Source organism: Atheta coriaria, unplaced genomic scaffold (assembly GCF_025399875.1).
Source record: "Atheta coriaria isolate IRGN ID8LTWV9N9 unplaced genomic scaffold, Caltech_Dcor_3.1 hic_scaffold_6_pilon, whole genome shotgun sequence".
Classification (NCBI taxonomy): domain Eukaryota; kingdom Metazoa; phylum Arthropoda; class Insecta; order Coleoptera; family Staphylinidae; genus Dalotia; species Dalotia coriaria.
In genome coordinates, this window is record NW_027045448.1 from 14,482,754 (window position 1) to 14,508,942 (window position 26,189).

Consider the following 26,189-nt stretch of genomic DNA (forward strand, 5'->3'; position numbering starts at 1 on the left):
TAGCTGCACACGCGCTTTGAGATATGAAACGTCGACGCATATAAATCGGAGATTTTATAATAACACACAACACGTACAAGAGTACGAGTATAGAGACGTCTGAATCGGAATCGGATGAAAGTCGTGACGCAACTGGATAAGTAATAGTCAAACAGGAGGAGTGTAGGTACTGCTGGTACTTCACGTCGAATTGAGTCTAGAATTTAAGAGGCTGATTTTCATTCAGGCATTGAGTACCTGCAACACTTGACGACCATCAGTCACTCACAGCAATACGTAATCTCGAACGAAGTATAACAACCACCCCGTGACTAAATTACTTTAGTCACGACCTAGACCGCTCGTGATTAAATTATCACTTTTCATGTTTCAAAACCGTGAAAAAAAGGAAAAAATACTTTATTAAAATCATCTTGTGCACTCGACCCCGTATTTAAAATTACATTATTCACGGTTTGACCATCAAATTTAATTACCAGTTTTCTTGTCTCAAAGGCCGTGAAAAAGAAGAAAAATATTTTATTGACTTAAGTCATCTCCTCCACTCCAATTCCCTTGCTGAACTCATGACTTCTTCCCGACGAATGTTTTCAGCTATACTTAGATACCTATCGCTTCCTTGTGTAAATATTTATCTGCACGCGCGTGGCGTGTAAAAGTTGCAATTCGCATTGTATGCAGATTTCCGCTACAATGTGCTGTAGCTCAGCGATACCTACTTAAGAGTCACATCACTCAGCGCTCTTGTAACCGGCGCGACCGAAATACAAGTTTCAATTATCATCAGTCATGCAGATGTTCAACAAACCGAGTTATGACGCTGTGAATTTTCTGATTTCAGATCGCCCGTGCGATCAGTTGACGCTGATACACCCAGACTTCCATACGATGGTAAGTCATTTTGACTCATTTAGTAAGAGTAGGAGTAGAAGTAGTATACTAGTTGAAGATCTTTGCGTACTTCCTGTTGATTTGATTATCATGATGAGCATGAACATGAGCATCAACATCGATGATGATGAAGAGTATTTCTATCGGGTGCGCAATCAGTGGAGACGATGTGATGAGAGTGGGTACAATCGTATTTCTTTCACATGACTTGCAGAATGTTAGGTATACAGGTATATATAAGGAGAAGACGTTTATTGTTGTTAAACTAGTTATAGATATATTTGATATTTTATATCTATATCTTTTATCGGTATTAGAATTTGTCGTGCACGAATGTTCATTGTTTCATTAGGAGCGCGCATTATTAAGTACATATTTTAAAGTTGAATTATGGGTAAAGTACAAATGGCAGAGGATTGAAATTTTGTACACTTACAGATTAATTAATAAACTTTCAGTTTTAGTGAGTTTTGTTTAATTTTAATAATTAGTTTTGTTTTTATCACGATTTTAATCGTTTATTAAATTTTTTTTTTTTGAAAAATTTTAAAACTCATAGTTTAAAGCCGTACAACTAAAAATCTACAAATAGTAGAAGATTGAAATTCAGTACACATACAGATTAATTAATAAACTTTCATTTTGTAGAATTTTGTTTATTTCGAACGATTTGTTTAGTTTTTATCGCGTTTTTAATCGATTATTGTAATTTTTTTCAAAAAATCAAAATTTTCATTTTAACTCTGCATAACTGAAAATCTACAAATAGTAGAAGATTGAAATTTAGTACACATACAGATTAATTAATAAACTTTCATTTTGTAGAATTTTGTTTATTTCGAACGATTAGTTTAGATTTTATCACGTTTTAAAAGTATTAATGCATTTTTTGAAAAAATCTTTTATCGTCATTAAAATTAGTCGTGCACGAATGTTCATTGTTTCATTCTTTATTAGATTTCAATTTTTTGTTCTAAAATAAAAGCAAGTACATTCTGCTATCAGTTGTGCCGGTTTTGTAGCTGGGATCAGCGCACTGGAAGCCGCTTAATTCCGTGCCATAAATTTCGCACTTATTTCGTAGTTATTCGGCTTAATGCGCTAGGAACTGACCGTAATTGCGTTTAAGAAGTCGCGATCGCGGTCGCTAGAGCGTCGACTATATGTAAATGCAACCCGTGTGCGATCCTGCGGATAACAGCTTCTTTAAATCGCGCTTTAAATCGCCTCCATGCGGCCGGGACCGGATTAAGCGTGCTGCGCGCCTGGGTAAGGAGCAACGCGATAAACACACTTTTTGTTAATTAATTAAATTGCCCTGGTGGTTCGCCTGCGAGCGACTAATTTTCCAAACGATTTGTTTACGTAAACAACTTTTCAATTCATAAAGTAAATTAAGCCCAAAATGAAAAAGAAAGAATTATAGTGGTTTTAGTGGAAATTTAAGAAAAGGAAAGTTTAAGGAACGATAATAGAAAAACTATTATAGATAGAAATATGAAAATTGGTACACATAAAGATAAACTAATAATCTTGAAATGTACCAAATTTGGTGTTAATTGGATAATTAATTAGAAAGTTATTAACAGTTTTACTTTGAATAACAAAATTTGTATATATTTTTTCATTTTTCTACTTAAAAATTAAATAATTACTAAACTTTTATAGATACGGCTCTGTAAATTTTATACAATATATTTTAGCACATTATCTTTACTCATTCCAAATATGGAGTTAATCGTATAATTATTAATGAAGATACAACGTTTTGAAAATAAAAAATAAAAAAAAAAGCATTTAAAAAATGCAATTACAATATATTTTAAAATTGTGATTCATTGCACTTGAATTATCTCTGAAATTATATGCGCGCCAACTTTCTACTTAAGCAAAGCTGATGCAAAGTCGATTTAAGTAGATTTAAACATGATTCAAGTCGATTTAACTTTATTTACTTGACTTTAAGCTCGTTTTAACGTGTGCTCTCTTGTGCGTCCGACACTTCTTTTTCTCCTCGCGCGTACGACGTGTGTGCCGAGAGAAAAATAAATTATGTACATCGTGGAGCATCTCCGCGCCGGCTCCGGCGGGTTTATGAGTTTACGAGGCACACGATTCATTTCGGCTGAAATGCGCGACTTTCGCGGCAGCGAGAGAGGTGCGCGAATAAAATAAGGCCCGGCAATAATAATAATTACTAGCTTGTCGGGTCGTCGCGTCGCCAAAACGCGTAATTAAATGCTTTCATGCTTTCGGGAAGTGTTTATGGGCTGGCGAGATTTTCGACAAGCCCACAGCTGAAAACACATCACGTAATAAACCACCGAATGTGTTCGGGGAGTCTTTAGTGTGATGATTTATAATTCAGTAGCGCATATTTTGAAGATTTGAGTGCTTTAATGTTAAATTATGGACAAAGTACAAATGGTAGAGGAATGAAATTTTGTACAGTTATAAATCAATTAATAATCTTTTATTTTTACTTGGTTTTATTTAATTTGAACGATTAGTTTGGTTTTTATCACGTTTTTAAACTTTTTTGTCATTTTTTTTGGGAAAAATTCAAAATTCATACTTTAAAGCTGCACAACTAAAAATCTACAAATAGTATTTAATTGAAATTTGGTACACATATAAATATCTTAATTAGCTATCATTTGTCATGAATTTGGTTCAATTTGAATAATTAGTTAAGTTTTTATCGCGTTTTGAAACTTTTATTGCCATTTTTTAAAATAAAAATTCAAATGACTCACTTTGAAGCTTCATAACTAAAAATCTATACACAATACTACATTGAAATTTTATACATTTATAAACAATTTAATACTCTTTCATTTGTTAAAAATTTTGTATAATTTCAACAATTAGTTTAAATTTTATTCGTTTTTTAAACAATTATTGCAATTTTTCGCAAAAAAATCAAAATTCTCACTTTAAAGCCTCACAACTCAAAATCTATTCACAGCAATTATTTAAACAAATTATATTTATAAAATACAACAATTAAACTTCCACTCTACTTAATTTCAACCAAATTGAAAGCTTCCTTGCGGTTTTTTTCTTCAATTTTACAAAAATCTTTTAAATGTTTCTGAGAAATCGCGTGTCGACGGCCATTCCCAAAAAATCTTACCTCTTACGCACATGTCGTAATAAAAAAAATAAAACTCGGTGTTTTCTTTTTCTCCGCGCGCGGGCCGCTTTTTGAAGTGCGTGAAATCGTTACCTCTCCACAAATATTATTACTAGCTCAAGCACTGCTCAAGAAGCCGCCTTTTTGGTGCAATGTCCACACACTGATGTCGCAATGCGACAGGGGCTTCTTGTTTAACAACGCATCTCGACTTAATAATAACAAATAATCACCCAGGACACAACCGGCGTGGTAGCGCATAACTATAACCACATATATAACTATAGTGCTTGTTTGTGGAAAGCGCGGCACGCACGTGAAATACATCTGTGAAGTACGAGTACTCGTACATAACTGGAAATTTTTGATACTAGCGCACGCAATTGAGTAAAAAACGCGGTGAGAGCATGTGGTTTGTGGTATGTGGACGGACGTGATGATGGTGATGTTGGTTTTTTTATTCACACAAAGGGTTGTTATTCTAATCTAGCGTCGTTATTGAGTTAACACCTCGAGTGGTGTGTTCATCGTGCTCGTAATCGTTTGTCAGCGGTGTTAAAACACCCGAAACGCGTGTGAAACGCGTGAGCCGCGTGTTATGAATACTAAACGATTGAATTATTATTTTTACGAGGGCAGGGGACAAGATGGCGGTGATAAACATGCCACATCCGGATTATTATCACGCGTAAACAGTCGAGTTTTAATTGGGTTCTTGTATGACGTGTTTTCTTGGGAAAAATTAAGACTTGATGTTTTGATAGTGAATTATGGCAAAAGTATTATTGCTATGGGTTATATATTTTGTATAGCTGAAGTTTATGTAATTAACTTAATATGTATGAAATTTCATGCTAATTGAATAATTAATTTAAAAGTTATAGCAATTTTAAAAATTAAAAAATAAAAATGTTAAAATTTTTGATTTTTATTTTTGAAGCCAGTTATCAACAATAGTAGAAGTCCAATCTTTTTAAAATTTGGTATAAAAAATATATAAATATTAAGTTATATTCTGTCAAAATTTTGTGATGAATAACCCAATAGTTATCGACTTACAGAGTGTTTAAAATAATGTAAACTTTTTATTTTTTTTTATTTTAGTAGTTGATGTTTTAAAGTCGAATTATTTAAAAAGTATTATTGCTATAAATTTTAAGTTTGGCACACGTAAAGTTTAAATAATAAACTTATTATATACGGAATTTCATGTTAATTGAATAATTAGTTTAAAAGTTACAGCGATTTTAATGATTAAAAACAAAAATCAACCAAATTTTTGATTTTATCTTTGAAGCCAGATATCAACATAACTAAAAGTTCAATCTTTTTCAAATTTTCAATAAATAATGTTTATTTAATATATTTAACACTGCCAAAATTTTATTAAAAACAATCCAGTAGTTAATGATTAACAGAGTGTTTAAAACACTGCAAACAATTTTGATTTATTTCTTCTTTCTATTTTTTTTCGTGGAAATTCCGGTTGATTTTCAAAGTTTCCCAACGCCGCTGGTTAGCCGCTCTATTAATTCCCAATTGGCGCGAAATCGTCGCACGTTTTTAAATTAGCAGCACGATTACGTGCCCAGATTAACCGCCTCTCGTCTCGTCTTTGCGCGACTTGCATGTCGCATTCCGATACGAAAATATCCCCGCAACTCGTTGATGAGCTCCAACACCATACACGCACCTCGTTTATTTCCACCACATCTCGTTATATATACACCTATACGATTTTTTTTCATTCTCCGCCATTTCGTCACGTCTGCCGCTATAAAAATGCAGCACGCACCTGTTTGCAGCCAATATTTCTCGCTGCCGCATTAAACGCTTAGTGGTTGGAACAGTTTAGAAGAAGCCTCTACCGGATGAATTTATTGGGTGATTCGCTTTTTGACCTTTTTATTATTGGAACCAGCAAACGGGTGTGGAAAAGCACGAAGAATGCTTTGGTTTGCTTTGGGAAAAATTCGATTTGCTACAATAGAGCGACGGTTGTGGTGCGCGATGGCCTTTAGCGGTCACGTTGGGTAGTAAATTCTCATTCTCATCTACTTCCATCTTGGTTTCGATGGGCGCGCGCGCCACAAATGCTTTATGAGCCATTTTTGTTGCTATTTAGTTGTCGTTTCCTTTCGAAATATAAAATGATGGATAACACCCGCTGTTATTGTTCGCGCAGCGACACAAAAAGACAAACTTTTGCACGTTTCGCCGAGCGAAATTGCCGCCGAGTACAAACTTCGTTTACACGAATTGATGATTTAGTGATTTACTGATTTACACACTACTTATTTCGCAATATTACTCGAAAAATGCGATAATTTTAATTGAGTGGGTTTGTGATGTGTTTTCTTGGGAAAAATTAAAAGTTGATGTTTTGGTGGTGAATTATGGCAAAAGTATTTTTGCTATGGGTTTTGAATTTTGTATAGGTGTACTATGAGTAATAAACTTATTATGTATGAAATTTCATGTTAATTGAATAATTAGTTTAAAAGTTATAGCAATTTTAAAAATTAAAAAAAAAAAATGTTAAAATTTTTGATTTTTATCTTTGAAGCCAGTTATCAACAAAAGTAGAAGTCCAATCTTTTTAAAATTTGGTATAAATAATATAGAAATACTAAATTACATTCTTTCAAAATTTTGTTAGAAATAACCCAATAGTTATTGTCTTACAGAGTGTTTAAAACAATGTAAACACTTGAATTTTTTTAGTTTAGCAGTTGATATTTTAAAGTCGAATTATATAAAAAGTATTATTGCTATAAATTTTAAGTTTGGCACACATAAATGTTAAATAATAAGCTTACTATGTACGAAATTTCATGTTAATTGAATAATTAGTTTAAAAGTTATAGAGATTTTAATGATTAAAGAACAAAAATCGTCTAAATTTTTGACTTTATCTTTGAAGCAAGATATCAACAAAACACGAATTGATGATTTAGTGATTTACTGATTTACACACTACTTATTTCGCAATATTACTCGAAAAATGCGATAATTTCGTAAACAAAACATTTTGTTACCAAAACATTGTAATTCATAACAGCACACAACGTAAACTTTCATTTCCAGTGGCGTAAAACTGTAAAAACTGCAAAAAGTGAGTTTTTTTCTTGTATTATGGGATGAAATGCGTTAATGCTTAATCAGGTATGCGCATAAATTTCTTTTTCGCACATGTTTATACCCTGCGGTCAGCCAACAACTTCAATCGCATGCAAATCGCTCGTTTTTCACCGTCTTGAACAATTTTTTTTGCGCAACGTGTACAAGTATCGTGTTTAACTACAATAATTTAAATTTTAATATTTTTTATTTTGTGTTATTTTTGTTTGGGCTTGATTTAAGGTGAAATAAAAACGTTTTAATTAAGTGTTTGCAAATTGCGCCGCCGGAAACAAAGAAGAAACAATTTATGTAGGCGCTGGCCGAAAACGAAGGATTATGAAATCCATTTAAGAAATTACGCCTAATCCAGACGCGCGCGTAATGCCCCGGGATTAATGGAATTTATTAATAGTCCTAATGGTCTTTGGGTACGCCCGTCACCCTTCTGGATTAATAAATCACCACTAGACTAATAGTATCCACTCGTGTTCGCGTTCGAAACTTGTAAGAAACTAGAATTTTTATTATGCTACGTGATTCGAATTTTAAAAACATTTCAATCAATTTTCTCTGGGTTTTTGTTGGATTACTCTAAAAGTATTACCGCTATGAATATGAAATTTTACACACGGAAAGTTTAAATATTTATCTTATTGTGTATGAAATTTCAAATGAATTGAGTAATTAGTTTAAAAGTTATAGCGATTTTAAAAATGAAAAAATTTTAAAACGTTAAAAATTGTATTTTATCTTTAAAACCAGATAACAACAAAACTAAAAGTCCAATTAATATAAAATTCGGTATAAATTAAGTATAAATATTAAAGTTTACGCTGCCAAAATTTTGTTAAAAACAACCCAGTAGTTATTGATTTACAGAGGGTTTTAAAAACTGTAAAAAACAATTTTATTCAAAAAAATCTTTTTTACTCAATTATCTTCAATTTACTCTAAAAAATAAGAAAATAATTCTTTTGAAATATTTTATTTCACTTCTTTGAGTAGTAAAGAAACTTAACCTATGCCTAGCTAAAACGATGAAAGAAAAGTCTATCAATCAAGTGAATTTTTTAATTAAAACGATGCCGACGCACAGTCGTCGTCGAACCCTTCGCGTTCTTCTCATGAATCGACTTGAGTAGTGCCTTGATGAAGTACACTACCAAGTTCTCCAACAGCTTTTCTTCAGCTTCTTCATCGCGGGCCGTAGAAATGCTCTTCTTCGAACCTGTTTGCTCGCCGCGGCGGTTGTTACATCAGCCCGCACGCCGCCGATTGGCGATTAATTCACGTTTAGCGCTTTAAATTTTCAGCGGAGGTGCTAACTGCTAACAACTCTCGGGAGCTTAAGTCCTTAAATCATCATCGATCGGCGAACGCGTGCGTTCATTTCGTTGAAAGCGGCGCAGGAGGCGCAGAAAAGGCGCCTCGATTAAGTTGCTCATTGCCACCTTGCAGCGCTGATTAAGACCATGAATCTTAATGCGGCAAGTGGGCCGCTTTCGTGCGGAGTGAAAAACGGTGATCATCGGAGGTACATAATTTAGTTTTAAGGGACTTCAAGCAAAGAAACAAACCAAAACTTATGGAGTAGGTGTAGTTTTGTGTATGTTTGGTTGCCTATATTATATAGTACAGCATGAAGTTGTCAAGTTTGTGTCAAGTTCATTTTTACATAAAATTTTGCTGAGAAAAACTTCAAAGAGTAAACTAAGGTATATTAATGGATAAATTATTTATTTATTTATAATTTAGCGTTTAATTACACATCGGTAATAGTGTAAATAGAGAATAAGTGTCATATTAATCAAAGTAACAAATATAACTTAATTTTTTCGCGTTGCGGCCTTAATAAATGTAATACTATGCAACTACGCGTGTTTTTGTATGTTTGTAACGTTTTAACACAAAAACCACCCAACCAATTTAGCCAAATTTTGGTATAGAGACACTTTTGACCATGGAAAATAACATTGACTACATTTTACCGCGAAAAATCAACATACAGGGTGTTTAATAAGGTTCTAAAGTTATATATTCATTAAATCACAGTTATAGTCATATAATTCGCATCTAGATGGCGTTAGTGTAAACAAAGTATAAAACAATCCTTACCTTTGCATTCATTAGCATCCCTGTCAGTTGCTCGCCCCCATGGTCGATCAAAATGGAACGGTTTGCACCTTTCGCAGTCCCTGCCCGCAGTATTATGCCGACATTCGCACGCCAGCTGCCCATCTCTTCCCCGTGAACATTTGCTCGCATGCCCATTACACTTGCACCTCCCGCCGACGGAGAAATCCGCCACGGCATACTGATGCGTCACCTGGTACGCTGGTGGCAACCTCCTCACCGCCTCCATGGCAGTAGGCTTACTCTCCACATCCATATCCAGACTCTGCATCTCATTCACAAGTTGCACTGAAGGTGCAGGTTCATTAGTATGGTCATCATCTCTATCCAAACCACCTAGATGCTTATTATAAAGGTTTTCATCAACCAGAATATCCAGGTTATCAGATAGGTCATCCGTGGGCATGTGTAGACGGTTAAAAATCACTTTGATATCCGTCGCGGTGATCCAATCCTGCAAAACCGGGGATTTTTCTATATCGGAAGCATTTGGGCGTTCATCTAATGTACTGAAAGCTATCCGGGATTGTCCATGGGACATCCCATCACCACCATTGTACCGATGGGCATCCGTACATCTAGCTTCCTGTTGGTTGGATTGAGTAATCGTGGCGCGATTGGGTCTCCCGTAGACTTTCCGGCATTGACTGGAGTAGAACTGGAAGGGTTGCCAGGTCTTCCCATAGTCCATACTCTTGTAGATAGCAATAGAATCGGGTTTAGGTGTATGCGGGCAGAAGACCAGATTAACATAGGTGACTTCGTATTTCTTGCCGAAGCTTAGGACCAGAGTGACGTTATCAGGTGGAGCATTCATTGAGGTCGCTGGGGGGAGAGGGTCTGATCTCCAGCAGGTGACATTGTTGGGATTGTTGAGATCTGTTAGATGAGAAGCAGGGAAGCGGTACTTTGGTTGGCGGTCATCGCAGATGTTGCATTGGGGACGAGATCCGGGTTCCGGGGGTTCGCAATAGTGGGTTAAACCAAGTTGCCCACAAGTTGAGGAAGCTTTCACGGGGACTCCGAATGCGGCGTTGACGAAGTTGGAGACACAGCGACGCGGGCGATTGTCTTCGTCGTAGCAAGGGTCTAGTTGGGCTTGCGAGGGGAACATCTTCATGAAGTTGCTGTTGTCGGGGCCGGCGAGTGTGGGCCCGCAGGCGGCGGCGAGGAGTAAGAGGGTGAGGAACATTTTCGGGCGCACTATACACATGGTCATGGTCCTTCCTTGTTCCGAGAGGTCAATGGAAGAATTGTCACTGAATTTGAACTTTTTTTTTTGTTTGGTTTTGGTGTGTTGTCTACACTGGGTGTTTAGGCCATGGTAGGAAGTTGGCGAAGATTTGAACTCGCGCGCGGATATCGGAGGCTGCGATCTTGAACGGGGCGCGGCGTGTACTGACGACGCGACGGGCTCGATCAGACTGGCTCGCCGCAGTCTGGTCGGAGCGCGCGCCGGCCGCCGCGGCCAGCCACCGGTGGAGAGAAGAGAGGAAGGAGCAGAAAGCTCGGAAAGCGCGGAAAGCGAGGGCATGCAACAGCAGCACCGCCCTCCTTCCTCTGAAGGCAATTGGACTGTGCTAGAGCGCACGCAGTACATTCTCGCACGCAAAATTTCTTCTTCGGGAGATTCGTTTTTTATTCTGCTAATAGTCGAGGTTTCAAAGCTCGGGAAGCTTTCTGAGTAGAGTTTTATATCATTTTACATGTTAAACTTTTCTAAACTCAACAACACTTTGTATATGCAGTTTTATTACTTTGATGTTTACTTGGTTGCCTATACGTATAGTTCATCAACCTAAAATCGCTGCTGCTGCATATCCTGCGTAAAATTAAGTTTTCGCTTAGAAAATCACTAAAGTTTTTATCGTAAGTATTATAAGCTTATAGACAATTAAATTATCTTTAATTTGATATATTTTTCAAAACCCGCGTTAGTTTGATTATAAAATAATCTTAAGATTTAAAAATCACAATTCTATTCACCTAGTATAACCTGCAAGTTTTAAACGTATTCTACGCGTATAATTCGTGTATGACAAGTTGCATAGTCGAGGAATGTGATTTCTTGCTCAGTTAATACGCAATTTTAATACTTTGATGTGTGTCTGATTGCCTATACGTACAGTTCGTCAACCTAGCATCGCTGCAGTATCACATCCTGCTTAAAATTAAGTTTTCGCTTAGAAAATCACCAAAGTCATTACTGTAAGTGTTATAAACTTATAAGCAATTACATTATCTTCAATTTGATATATTTTTCAATATCCGCTCTGTTCTGATTACAAAAATATTTATAGATTTAAAAATCATAATTCTCTATTCATCTATTATAACCTGTAAGTTTTAAACGTATTTTACGCGTATAATTCGTGTATGACAAGTTGCATACCCTGAATTTTTGCTGATTATAAAGTAGCAAGAACAGTAGAAAGTCAAGGAATTTGATTTCTTGCTCAGTCACTCACGATGACTCGGTAATTGATGATTAACTCAATTATGGCGAATTAGCCGAAGCTCAAGCTTTTGTGCTCGACGCACACACTTCGGACAGCCACGGACAAAAGCCCCCGCAGTCAAATGTAACCAATACCGATGATTATCTCTTCTCCCGTATCCGCTTATCGTTTCGCTTCGTTGTGCGCCGCTCGTCGCTCGCAGCGAATTCAACTCATCAGCATCGCCATCAACCACACGGCGCACCATGTCCAATCATTTCACATTCTTGCGTATTTGTTGCTTTTACCATGCGCGCAATTTTTCGATTTCGATTTCGATATTGAAAATAAAAGCGTGTGTGAAAATTGCGCTGACCTTGTGCATTGCACTAGTAGAGGATATGAACACACAGCCAACCTTGGTCATTCGGCATGGTGTTACGGTCACACCTGTGCACATACTGCGGTGTAATTTCACACCCAAAACATTATCGACATACGTTAGAGTACCTAAGTAAAATACTCAGAGATTTGATAGCATAGCGGTTGTGGTGGTGACATGCCGACAGTCTTTAGATGAAGTACTTCAGCGAAATGAATAAAATTCACTTCGCATGAAAACGGTACTCGTGTGTTTCGCATAAAACGTTGCCATAAAACATGTTGCAGCGAAGAGAATTCACTACAACACAACACACGACGATGAGAAGTTAATTTATATCTTGTTCAATCAAGAAAACATGACCTAATACTTGGAAAATGTCCAAATATTTAGGGTTGTTTGAGTTATTTACAAGTGCCACTTATGTGCTTGTTCCCCATTCTTCTATTTATATTTATATTTATAATCTGCTTTGTGTCTTGTGGCTTGAAATTTAAGTTATCTTTATCTGGTGACGGTGACCCTCTTGTCTGTCTCCTGTCCACAACTTGTTATAAAATCGTTAAGTTTCTCGTGTTTCTCATAATTTCAGCCACACGCTCGTTTTTCTTCTTCTGTGTGTGTGTGTGGGTTATAAGTAGTTATGTGTAACATAAACGCTCCAGCGGGCGGGGATGCTCGCGAGTCACCTTATCTCCCCGGCACAAATAAGTCGTAACTCGTATTTACAGCCGTAAAACCCCCGAAATCCCTAATTTACAACCTTGTTCGGGGCGACGCCACAACCACCAGCCACTTAAACGCCCATCGCATTATTTTAGCTTCATTGTCGGATATTTCCACGACAGGTAAACTTTTGACACTTTCAGCTGTCTCATCTAATTTGTCACTTTTTGAATCATTCGTGATGTTATCGCTTTCTTTTAATGATTCATCATCATCATTTTGATTGCATTGGATCAAAAAGTTGCTTAAAACTTTAATCGCGCCGGATTCTGGTTGTTTTTCTTGCTGTTCTTCATTATTTTCTGTAATTGTTTGTGATTGTCCGATGGGGGCATGAATAGGATGCACAATTTTTTCAATTGCTTTCAATCCTTGCTGGCAGACGCTTGTAATTTCAAAATCATCACCGGCCTGTGCCAAGGCAAGAATATTCACTGCCAAGTCAATATCGATCGTGTACGTGGACTGATCAAAAATGGCAACGAGCACTTTATAAAGTCCAAGACCGGATTTTTGTTCAGTGTATGGTAAACAAATATAATTCGCAGAGATATCCAGTAGAGTACTTGTTATAATGTGGAATAATTGCTGTAAAAATAAATTTTTACACATTTATAACATAACTTTAAAGTTATAAAAGTCATGCTTACAGTACAAATTGTTTTCTTAATGTTTAAATGCACAGATTTAAAGAGTGTCTCTAGTAGTCCCAGGGCAGACTGACAAATTGGCGACTCTGAGTCCGCCGAACCGGTGCGTCTTCTCCGTTTGCCGCAGTAGCCAAAGCAGCTAGCTGTAGACGCTTTATTATTCGTGCCTCGACGGCCGCCGGCTATTCACGTTTATCTGCAACCACATTTGAGTTAAATATAATATCGCATCATTTCGTTTGACGACGCTGTTTTATGATACCTGCAGCACTAGTGTTGCTTTACTGGGAGTGATATCTTTTATGATGATTTCGATGAGCTTCTGGAGGGTTTTGGCATCGATTTGCTCGCCGGAACATTGCAGCCAATATTTGATGACGTCGTAAATGGTACTCTTGTAAAAACTAAATAAAATATTCTAATAACAACAAAGATAAATTGGTAGAACTGAAAATATTACCTGTTCACATTGTAACAAGTGCAGTCGGTGACTCTAGCGAGGTATCTAAAGAGCATTTTAATTGTTGAGTGTCTCATAAAGTTGCTTTGCAGGCTTTGAATGAGTGCTTTCAATAAAAACAGCAAATCAATTTGGTGTTGTTGAATGTTTTGATGAAATAGCACTCGATTTGGGTCGTTTTCATCGCCGTGGACGTAAATGTCCAAACCGCGTTGAATTACAAGCAGAATCTCGGGCTTAATTGTCTTTTTAAGCTTATAATCAGTTCTATAAATGAAATTATTGTAGAATATAAATAAAAGTAAGTTAGGCAACTTACTGTAACATTTGTATTAAGAAAATCACAATGTTTGCCATCCTGCGAGTTAATATTTTATAAACGTCCATTGTTCCTAGATAAGTAGGAATATCTTTGAATTTGATAACGTTTTGTAATATTTCGGGAGCGTCGCGAAACTCGTTGATATTCTCAAACATCGCATCATACAAAACACTGAGAGTTTTGTACAATTTCTCAAAATTATCCTGAAAGTTTTTAATGTGTATGGTGCCATTAGGACCAGCGCCACCTATCTGATTCAAAATATGGTAACATTTAGCTGCTTCGATTACCAGTCACACCTTTCGATGGAGAGTCCAAAATCGCAAACACATACTCTTCAATTCTTCTTTTGTCACCAATGCATGCAGAAGGAAAATACTTTTCATAGTGAAATATAAACAATTCAAAGCATGTTGGGCTTCTGCAGACTTAGGATGCGCCCAGATGCATGTATCAACAATTTTGGAAAGTAAATTTGTAACAATAGACTTGTAAAACTCTTGATTTCTATGGCAACGGTGATATAATTCAACTGAAATTTAAAAGTTTCAGAAATAATATAAAATTATCTTTAACATAGGCAACCAACTAAGCAGAAATTGTTAGGAAAACTTGTAAATTACCTAAAATCTGGTATCTGCACGCCGCAATCATTTCCTCTTTATGTTTACTCACTGCATAAGTAACCCAAGTTTTAGCATTCTCATCAAGAACAGTTTGATTACAATCAGGAATGAGTTTAATCAGCATTTCAAATGCTTGCTCCTTAGAAATGCCTTTGGATACTTGCTTGTTGATGAATGTAATTACTGCTTTTGACGATTTTCCTTCACTCATGAGGAATCGGATTGATTCCAGTAGAGACGTAGATTGTTTAATATCATATTGTGTTACAAACTGCAGCATGTTGAGCTCTTCTTTAACTTCAGTCATGTTGATAAGTGTTTGTGTTGTGGCTTTAAGGTTATAACTCTGGAAAACATGTGGTAAATTTAAAGTTTTTGTATCTTAAAGATAAGAAAGTTAATAACTTACTTTGTTTTATTGTAATTATAGAGGTAGGATGATGTAAATTCAAAGGAGTAACAATTATAGTTGGCTTTGACACGCACACTAGGTTTATTTTAAATAATTTGGATTTTTTGTTTAGATATACACGTGTTAATTGTGCGGTGGAAACATAGATGGCGCTACGATGCACTTTTGGAGTAAATTATTCGGTTTTATTGAAAATTTCAATATTATTTTATTTGTCTGTACTAGATTAGATTAGAAGAAGATTCGAAGTTTGTTTTGATTTGTTTCACCTCTAGAGCATGCTGTGAAACTGCATCTGTATTATAAATAGTTAGCACACATATAGATGGCGATGCGATGCAATTTTGAGTGTAAATAATACGATATTCCGAGAAATCATATATTATTGTTGACTGAATTAAATAATATGAGGTAAGGAAATGATTTATTAGAGTAATTTATAAATTTATTTAATATTGTATATTTTATTTATTGACGGGCACATTTGTGCATATAGCACGTTAATATAACTTTCAAAATGTGGTTCTGATAAACTCTGACAATTCTTAGGTGCTAAACTAGTTACAGTTACAATCTAATAGTGTGATATTTTTACGCTAGAATCACAGATCAGTCTGGAGTTTGAACTTTTCACTCAGGTCCGAAGACAATAGAATCGCCGCGAACGCAATCGTCACAATGATATAAATTACTTCACACGCCTCATAAAAATCTAGTGTCTCTGTGATTTGCCTCGACACGGAATTAAGTAAATACATACATATTTAAAATAAATAAAACTGTGGAATGACTTTGTTGTATGGTGCAGTCGTTACGTAGGTGGAAGACAACTTCTTCGATTATCTACTTATCTTAAGACAGCCTAAACATTTGTGTTTGTTCACTCGCATTCAACGCATTAAATATTAATTACGTAGCAATAAAATTTATTAATAACCTGATGATTAGCGATCGCAACTCTTTTAGTTTTTAACTAAAAGAGTTGGTTTCGTGGTGGTTCTACGAGTCGCTGGCTGAACTCGAGCCGCTCACGGAAGCGGAGTCGGTTTTCTCGCGATTCTCGCGTTTTACCTCCCATTCGACTAGGACGAAGGATACGGTGCCGATCACAGCCAGGCCGAGAAGAAGGCCTAGTTGTACGTACAACCCCACGGCGGAAGCGTAGAAGAAACAAGCGGCAGCCGCCACAGACTGAAAAAAAAAAATTAAAATTAACACGACTATCAAAAACTTGTTTATTATTATTAATATAATTATTATTAGTAGTATTACTCCGTGATAATAATTTGAAGGTCATTGACTTGACGATAATTTATCGAAAATTGTCGTCTCGGGGCCATTGCCCCAACGAAAATTAATTGATGATTGATAAAAATGTGTTTGTTAGCAAACAAGACTTTGTGTAAAGTTGACTAAAGTTGTCCACAGATTGATTAAGGATTACGTTAAGTAATATTGAACGTGTTTAAACATTGCGACATCGATGCTACGTTCAATTAAAAAATACTTTCTAAATTATTTCCAACCAAAAACTGTTTATTTTTGCATTCGCAAAGTAATCAATGTGTTTTGATGATTTTGGTGAAAGTGAACATGTAACTTAAACTTGGCTTTCATTTCTAAATTCGTCTATAGTAGAGACCTTCAATTTTTTTTATCAAAAAATGTATTAGTACATCTTTAATCAATCTGGGTCAACAGTACACTTGATGATTTATTTACAAACTAAAAAATCAATCAAAAATTTCAGTTTGATATAAAATTCTGTATAACTACGAAATTTTAGACATTTTCTGTGTAACGACGAAAAATATTTTCATTTCAAGCATTTTTATGAGCTAGAAAATTTTATCAAAGATGTCAATCCACGTAAAATTTCAATATTTGGTTATTTTTTGTTTCTCGACATAAAAATATCAATTTTTTGATAAATACCTGGGTGAATTTGAAGATGGCGAACGCCGACGCGCTGTTATCCCGGAAGACACCTCCAAGAATACTGTAGATTTGTGTGTTGTAGCACGCATCACCAAAACCAAGCAGGAAAGAACAGAAAATCGCCAACGGCGCATTTGGTTCAATAAAACCTTTATCCATAGTTTCAGCCAAAGGCGCTTTATCAGGAAGATTCAGGAAGATCAAAAAGTATGCAACACAATGAATCAAAAATCCTGCCATCACGATAGGATCTCTCCCCCATCGCGTTGTCTTAGCACCCAAAATACCAAAAAGTGCTCCTCCTGTAAAATAATTTATTTTAAAAACAATTTACTTAGAAAAATTGACACAATTACCCAATAACTTCTCTAATCAGCCAAAAACATCCCCGACAAACCAATTAATCAGCATTGAAATGGATCAAATTGTTTCGTAAAACCAGTACTTTAGGACTATACACACACCACTGTAGAAGGACAATTCAGTACCTGCAACAAAAAGAATTCTAAATGTAGCCTCCAAGCTCAATGTTAAAGACGCAAAAAAATTCGCATTTGGCATATTTTCAGTGCACTCAACTAACCCGCCCAACCTTGCTATCTTATATCTATACATATATAATCTAATAACAACGCGTGTTTTGACTTGTGGCTTGGTGCAAGTGGCAATAACACTTTGATTTGACGCTTGACGCTGGATTGATTAAACTCTCTGAATGTGAATTGAGCGGCGACCTTCACCCAAATCATCGTGCAAGAATGCCATCAGGTCAGTACTACTCGCGCGCGCACAATTAATCGCTGTGTGTTTATATATTAATCAACGACGTACCAATTAGCCAGAAGAAAGTGATGCTAGAAATACAGAATCAATGTTTAGTAATGCGAATAATTTGCCTGCGCCGACGAGGGCTTGAACTGGACCGTCGGGTTTCACGTTGAGTTCTTCGGTGCTGTCTTCGTCCTCGCGGCGGGCGCGCGGGAGAATGACGAGGATTCCGATGCCGACCATGGCGATACCGGAAAGTACCCAGATTACTACGGTTCGCGTGTCTTTGTCGATTTCGGTTTTTGCCTTCGAGTTGGAAGTAGACGTAGAGATTACCGATAAACATACTGAAAGAAAAGAAAAAAAATATAAGAAAAATGAAAATATTTTCATAGTTATTGATTCATATTACTAGAAAAGTAAGAATTTGTTTAAAAATTTGATATTTTTAACTTTGTTTCATTTATTTTGATAGTTGTAATTTGTAATGGTACCGTTAACATTAGCGCCACCTATCTGATGACTCTAAGAAGTATCTAAACAGCATTTTAATTGTTGAATGGTTCATAAAGTTGGTTTGCAGGCTTTGAATGAGTGCTTTCAATAAAAATAGCAACTAAATTTGGTGTTGTTGAATGTTTTTATGGAATAATACTCGATTTGGTTGTTTTCATCGCCGTGGACGTGAATGTCCAAACCGCGTTGAATTACAAGCAGAATCTCGGGCTTAATTGTCTTTTTAAGCTTATAATCAGTTCTATAAATTAAATTAATGTAGAATATAAATAGAAGTAAGTTGAGCAACTTACTGTAACATTTGTATTAAGAAAATCACAATGTTCGCCATCCTGCGGGTTAATATTTTATAAACGTCCATTGTTCCTAGATAAGTAGGAATATCTTTGAATTTGATAACGTTTGTAATATCTTCGGGAGCGTCGCGAAACTCGTTGATATTCTCAAACATCGCATCATACAAAACACTAAGAGTTTTGTACAGTTTTCAAATTATCCACACCAAAGAAAGTTTTTATGTGTAGCATGAAATTTTCCGTGGGACCAGCGACACCTATCTGATTCAAAATAATAGTACTTATTTAAGCTGCTTTGACAATAGTCCGCAATTTTTTGATAAAGAGTCCAATAATTGCAACACATACTCTTCAATTCTTCTTTTGTCACCAATGCATGCAGAAGGGAAATATTTTATAGTGAAATATAAACAATTCAGAGCATGTTGTGCTTTCGCAGACTTAGACTGCGCCCGTATGCATGTATCAATAATTTTTGAAAGTAATTTGTAACAATAGTCTAGTAAAACTGTCAATAATTAAATAAAATTAGGCAAAATAATAGAAATAAAGAATTAAAAAAAGAAATTCGCGATTTTAGAAAGTCTAATTAATAATTAGGCGAATTAGTAAATTTCGTAAACTTTTACTACTTCACACATTTACGATTTTATGTGTTTAGTTAACTGACATGATTTTTAATCCGATCGTAACAAAAAACCGATACTTAGCTATGTGTAATAAAAATGAAAGTACAAATTTTAAATTTAGACTTCAACTTAGACTTTAGATGTTGTAACACTCGCAAATCACGTTTTGTAACACATAGTTTCGCCGAAATTGAGTCATTCATCAACTATGAGTACAATGACCAACATTCGAATCTATGATTAATTTTTTTTTATAATCAAATAACAAACATTTTTGTTTCTTTTTTGCTGTGTCCTTTAAAAAACGATAACGACGCATGCATTCAGTGTCATATTGTCATATTGTTGTTCCAGTGACATCGTAGTCTAGTTATCTAGTTAGTATGATAATAAAACTTAAAAAGGAAGCGCATTCGGCGGCTAAAATAAATCCGGTTGACATTGTGTGCGGTGCTTGCCGTGCCAACGAATAACAAACCATAAGAACTCGACGATTAATAAATAATAAGTAATTTCAAGTTCAATCCAACAATAAATTTACAATAATATTGAGATAAAACTTATAAAAAACTTGCAACAAGTGCAATTTATATGATGTATTGTTATTAATTTTATGGTTTTATCAGTGTAATAATAAGTGTAGATTACGTGCTTACATTCGCTCGGGTTCCGCATCGGTTGTTTTCATTTCAAACGCGTTTAACTTAGCACTTTAAGGAAGTATTGCGCGTATAATATGACAAGCAAAAAGTAGTCTATGATAGTGTTGATTTCACTCGCGACAGGATCATATAGACCACACCTTCAAGGACGTCGAAAGTCCTTGAGGCATGAATTATTCATTTCGGTGTGTGCGGTGTGTGCATTCCGGTTCGGCATTTACCTGGCTTGTAGCATGGCCCAGAAGATGCCCGAATTCCTCGACATCGTCGCCGGCGTCGAGTTGAGCGTCAAATAGTTGCCCTGACCGGTCCAGATCATCGCGGCGCCTACGCCGATCACGCCACTGGCGAGGTACAGCAGCCAGGTTTTGGGTATGAGGAACATTAAGATGAAGAATCTACACGGAGAAAGAAAAAGAGAATAAATTTCGTGTGTAGGTTTATGGGGGGATTATACTAACAGATATGTTAATGCACCGAAGATCATTGAGATTTTCGGGCCTACCATGCTGATGGCGGACGGGGCTGCCCAGTTGAAGATGGCGAAGACCGCGTAGATGATTGCTAGGGATGTGTAGCCATCGCCTTTGAAGTTGGAGTCTTCTTTTTTTATACTGTCCAACATTGTTTTCTATTTTTTTTTAGAAAAATGAAAAGAAAAATAATGATTAGGGATTTTTTAGTTTTAGAGATTAGCAAATAGCAAAATATTTTAGGTTATTGCATTTAGCGGTGTTTGAATGGCATATTTTCTTAATATTTTATGCAAATGCAAAAAAAAATCGCTCCAGGTGTAATTTTCTACCAAAATTGATTGTAAATCGATTGCCAATTAAGCAATTTACATCAAATTTTGTACAAATATTCCTTATTAATTTGTAATTAGCTCCACTAAATGTAATTTAATTTTCATCAATACTTCTTGAGTCATTAGCTTTTTCATAACATTTTTTGAATGCGTCAGTATCACTTATCTTTTTCGTTGCACAAACTTGCAAACTATTTTTCACACCCTGTAAGTTATATGTTTGCGACAAAAAATAGTCTATGGTATTCTCCTAGGTCTAAAATATCTCCAAACCAAAATGTATTAAAATTGATTGAGTAGTTTTTGTGTTATAGTCAAACAAACATACAAACAGGATGGTGATTCAATTTTGATTTTTGTGGTCATATTTTGCTAACTATTCTACTATATATTGTGCAAAACTTTAAAAAAATTAGTCGAATATTAATTGTTTTTGTCGATTAATCTCCAACTACTCTCAGTTTATAAAATTGCGCTCTTAATCGACAACTTTGAAGTGATAAACAAATCAAAACAAGTTAATAGTTAATTATTACATGTGTTGCATGTGTGTGTTGAGTTTCAAGTGCTCGTACCTACTCGTACGTGTACCATGCGCATTTTATATCTATTTTGGTCAAATGCACTTTCACTTGATTGTCGATACACCTCGACGTCCGCGCGTTTGTCGGTCGTGCGGACCGTGCAGACATTTCATTACACAACGCTTTGTAACTTTTGTATATCGCCATACACCGCCGAACGAATTTAATTGGCGCGCGAATATGCGCAGATATCGCTCATAATTCGCCAATAATTCGCTACGATCATAAAACGTACGATTTACATACGAGTACGACGCAATATCAACTTGTATTACATTAGATTATAACATACATTTTATTTAGAAACTTCGACGAACTTGTTCTTGGTTTGTTTTTTAATGTCAGCGTCATTTTATTACGAGTATCTTTTAAACCGCATTTCGCGAGAAATTATTAATTATTATTGTTATCGTCGAATCACTGATAACTGCAAATAACTTATAATCATCGATTACAGATGTTACGATTATTGTCGGATTAGAAGTTGTTTGGCAAACAAAAATGGTTGTGTTATTCATCGCAGAAAACAAGTTATTATGTGGTTGGTATTTGGATATTTTTTAATGTTATTTGCTGAAGCAGTGAGCGCGTCATTATGTATGGTTTATTTGCAATTAATATCCGTATTATCTCAGTAACAATTGATAATGTTTTGTTTTGCGTAGTTGGGCGGTGTTAAATAAATAAATAATCAAATGTGTGCGAATTAAGCAGTAGATAAACAGGTTATTGTCACGCCACACAAATAATTAAAATTAGTGAAAAGTGAAATACCGGTATTAATATTGGTTTACCGGTATTTTTATGTTCAAATAATAATAAAATATGAAAATACATCAAGGGAAGTGAATTTTAATGAAAAAAATAAAGTTTAACATCAAAATACCGATATACCGATATTTTTTCTTTCAAATACCGATATTTTTCATTATGATATTGTTTGTGATATATACCGGTATACCGATATCTCAATTGCAATATCAATAAACAGATGAGTTAAAAACAAATTTCGTAATTGTGAAAACTTCCCAAATCTGCGACACAGCACTCACTTTAAACTTTAAAGAGCAACAAAAAGGTTCAAATTGGGTAGTTTTTTCTATTATGCTAAACATTCATCAAATCCGAAAATATCAAATAAATACTTCGACACTGGCAATTAACATTGTAAGATTGACTCATTTACCAATTTAAGAAATAATCTGCAATTAATCAATTATCTTTGCATGTTTTTATTTAGCATACTTACAAAATTAAAAATATGTCAAATTAATTAATTAAATTATTTTATAAATACCGGTATTACCGGTATACCGATATTTTGATTTAAAAAAATACCGGTATTATATTCAAAATTCAAAATTCACATCTCAAGGCCTTCAAGAAACTCAAAATAATTTAAACAATTTAAAATATTATTAAATATTATCAATGCCAGCATTATGCGAAATATTCTGCGTCTTAGGCAAGAATGAAAAGTTGTTTCACCTATTCTAATATTTTTATTAGTTCTAGCGCTGTATTTGGTCATCACCGCCGAAATTTTTGCACACTTGCCATTGACACATAAACGAAATGTCCAGAATGCTAATATTTGACATTCCTTGATGCAATCGCATAAATTTAAACAAAAACCTACTACACTGCACATGAAGAATACATTTATAACCCATAATATAAAATTCGATATTTTTATATGAATTATTATTATTGACATCGAGTTGTTTTGTAAGTGAAAGAGTGAAACGCAAGAAGTGAACGTGTGCCTTGGCGGCACTTGGTTTTCACTCATGGAATGTCTCATACGTAGTCAGCCTTTTACGCCGACGTCGCAATCGTTCCTCGACAGCATGCAGGCTCTGCAGGACTCCTGCTGGTTGCCGCTGATGGCTCGCGGGCGTGAAAGAACGCCACGCGTAATGCGACAATCAAAACAAAACAATTCATGCAACAACAACAACACCACACTAACACTAACACGGATAAGCGTTGATTTAGTCATCAATGCACACAAAGTGCATAAAAATATTAAATTAACACTTATAAAGTGACCGTGCACTAAATTCAATAACAATGAAAATTTTCCAGTATATTATTTAACTTAATTAATATCTGCGCGGTTTTTAGAAATTTCGCGCGAGTTTTTTGTGCGCATGCGATGAATTTCTTTGCGCTACTTTCAAAACGAGAAAAGCGGTTTGCTCGTACAATTAAACACAATCGAACAATCGAAGCGAAAAAATCGTTATCGTGGTCGAATTAACGCGATTAATCGGTCAGAATATCCTTAACCGATAAAACAATAAATAATTTAATCTAAATGACAATTAGACGTGTATCCAAATGATTTTTTAATAATATTGAATAAAAAAAATGAAGGTCATCCACTTTTCTCTCGTCGAAGACTTAATTTTTAGATTGTAGACGAATACAAGTCGAAAATTGTTGCTAATATACCTTAATGTCTGTGTCAAGTTGAATGTCGATAAAAATTTCAAGCCAGATATAAGGAAATGAACCTGAAGTTGAAGGAGCAACTTTTTTTCGTTTAACTGCGTCATAAAGATTAAAAAAAGAATGAAAAATAAAGTTTCACAGAATTAAATTGAAACGAAACGAAATGAAATGAAATGTTTAGCAGTGTAATGAAAGTGAGTAAAATCCCACGATGTGTTTGATGTTTGAAATGGAAATGAATAGAAATGTGTGGAGCGTGCGCGCGCAAAGTATGTTATGAATGTTACGTGCGCGTGCGCGCGTGCATTAAGCACAGCAAATACAAGTAAGAGTGAAATATCGAGTGGAAAATTTCCTATTTTGTGTGGGAATATGTATATCATGCTGGATTCAGACGCAATTTGCAATAATAATACCATGTATGTAATTAATATACTTTTAATAATAGGTTTTTCGTTGATTATTCATAAAATATTTGAGTTATTTAAAAAATTCTTTTTGTAGGTTACTTAGAATTTAATTGCGCATTAAACTAGCGAAAAATGTTGTGTCTAGAACTTTTGTAACAAAAGTTATTAACATTTTTATTTTATTTTTAAAATTTAGTACCTGCAATCAATATTCGTGGAAGGTTGCCAAAAGAAAATTAAAGTACCGTTGGAATTGTTGTCCAAATTTGGGTGGAACCAGTGCACACCGCGCATAAAAATAAAAAAACATTCGGGTTCAGGGTTCAGTGCACTGTGCACTTGAAAACAAAATCAAAAGAATTAAACTCAAATAAAGTTACAGCATTACATAAAAAATGACAAAAAAATTGTTATCTCTGAGTGAAATTTAAATGTCAAGTTAATGTTAAGTTTAACTAAATTTTGTTTGTTTTAACGTCTTATCACACAATTTTCACATATAATTACATAGTATATGTGTAAATAATTTCAGCTGTTAATGTCTGTACTTTAATGACGCATTTAATCGTAAAACTCTCGTTTTTCGATGAAAAAAACTAATTAAGATGCCATCTGAGCATCTAATCATGCGACTAATGCGAGCCCCCTTCGTATTGCATCACACTATGTAGTAATATGCCATTTTCCCGCATTATGTTTCACAACGTGATAAAGGAATAATTATATTTTTACATTAAACTTACCTGAACATTACCCATGGTTTGAAACGCGGTGAACACCGACATGAACGCGAATCCCAGCAGGATCACGTTGAGGAAACTTCGCGTCATCGCCATATCGCTGGCTTTTGATTAAGTTTATTTATTAATTATTGCGAGTCAGGTGTCGAAATTGGCACAGCAGCGCACTTGTTGTCCGGCACTCGTCCGGCGAGTTGCGGCGCGCCAAAGAAGTAAAAGTTAATTCGCGTGAATTCCGTAATCGGTACAGGAGACAGACAGCCGGCAGTAATTTGGTACCAGAATTGTAAAAAAAAAAAATTTATGTGAAACGCACGCGCAAGTGGTGTATTCGTGGCGGAGGTGCGCGCAACGCGATGACGACTTTTCGACTGGCGTGGAAGTTGCGCGCCGGCGCATATTTATACGTGTGTTGATCGGCCGTAAGTAGCAACATGTCGATGTTGATAAATAAACGCATGTGCTCCGTACTCATACTCAGTAGCTGCGCTTAGTAGAGTGCTTAAATTTCATGTGGCCACATCTAGCGGGAAAATTATTATTATTTTGGTATAATCGAATATTTATTATATTAGATTAATTTTATTATAATCTAAAGCTTTAATTAATCTACTTAAATCATTTTCTGCTGAAATTGTGTCTAAAATTATCAAAATTTATCTTTATGATTAAAATATAACTGTTTAACATTCCACGCATGCCAAACATTTAGCAAAAATGAATAAAACATCAAAAATTGTTGAATATTGTAAGGTCAAACATTTGACAAAATGACAACTTTAAATTCATGCCAAGTGCGCGCAGTCGCAAGGATTCGACGCCATTTTAAGCATTGGTTTCAAGTTGGTAGAGATTAAAAAGGAAGGAAATAACATGCAATGCCAATATCAAGGCATTTAATAACAATTGCAATATTTATTCAGAGGGTTCTCCTGTAAAACATTAATCACAAGGATTTTATTTTAGTTAATTGCGCATGGATTTTGTTTATTACGGTTTAGGTATTGAGGTAATTTTGGTTTTGTCTAGTGACATAGTTTTCTTACATTTATTGCGTTATTAAACATTGTTTTTGACCGTGG

The 26,189-nt window shown here is 35.2% G+C and overlaps 3 protein-coding genes and 1 long non-coding RNA gene across 5 annotated transcripts in view; all 4 read right to left on the reverse strand.

Moving 5' to 3' along the window:
- The window catches only part of LOC135794057 (netrin-1-like), a 69,632-nt gene extending 58,909 nt beyond the window's left edge, over positions 1–10,723 (reverse strand). Inside the window, exon 1 of one of the 2 annotated variants that reach the window (XM_065305190.1) lies at positions 9,266–10,721. In XM_065305190.1, the coding sequence (XP_065161262.1) occupies positions 9,266–10,502 (1,237 nt within the window). In that variant the 5' untranslated portion in view covers positions 10,503–10,721. Of the gene's footprint in view, positions 1–9,265 lie in introns of both variants that reach the window. The other variant, XM_065305191.1, reaches the window with a different exon arrangement.
- A 2,913-nt stretch (positions 10,724–13,636) lies between these two features.
- Positions 13,637–14,561, reverse strand: LOC135794769 (uncharacterized). Its single transcript, XM_065306159.1, has 4 exons — positions 14,259–14,561; positions 13,940–14,206; positions 13,742–13,883; positions 13,637–13,675 (listed from the first exon to the last, which is right to left on the reverse strand). The coding sequence occupies exons 1-4, from the start codon at positions 14,414–14,416 to the stop codon at positions 13,637–13,639; spliced, it is 606 nt and encodes a 201-aa protein (XP_065162231.1). The 5' UTR covers positions 14,417–14,561.
- Positions 14,562–14,649: 88 nt separating this feature from the next.
- On the reverse strand, positions 14,650–15,437 carry LOC135793587 (uncharacterized). The gene is made up of 3 exons (XR_010548656.1): positions 15,297–15,437; positions 14,885–15,233; positions 14,650–14,793 (listed from the first exon to the last, which is right to left on the reverse strand). It is a non-coding gene; the product is annotated as an uncharacterized lncRNA (long non-coding RNA).
- A 306-nt stretch (positions 15,438–15,743) lies between these two features.
- On the reverse strand, positions 15,744–25,477 carry LOC135794130 (UNC93-like protein MFSD11). Its single transcript, XM_065305295.1, is given in 8 exon segments — positions 15,744–16,490; positions 17,235–17,600; positions 17,700–17,725; positions 18,077–18,299; positions 18,301–18,352; positions 20,330–20,506; positions 20,570–20,739; positions 25,111–25,477. Coding segments are annotated over 8 exon segments (1,299 nt in total). The 5' UTR covers positions 25,204–25,477; the 3' UTR covers positions 15,744–16,298.
- Between the last annotated feature and the right edge of the window lie 712 nt (positions 25,478–26,189).

What these genes read in the sequence shown, in the direction of transcription:
- LOC135794769 (XM_065306159.1), bottom strand. Translation starts at nt 14,416, where the DNA reads ATGTTTGAGAATATCAACGAGTTTCGCGACGCTCCCGAAATATTACAA. An exon ending in TTCTTAATACAAATGTTACA is followed by an intron (nt 14,207 to 14,258) that starts GTAAGTTGCCTA and finishes TTTCATTTATAG; the next exon opens with AACTGATTATAAGCTTAAAA. An exon ending in ACTTGTTACAATGTGAACAG is followed by an intron (nt 13,884 to 13,939) that starts GTAATATTTTCA and finishes TATTTTATTTAG; the next exon opens with TTTTTACAAGAGTACCATTT.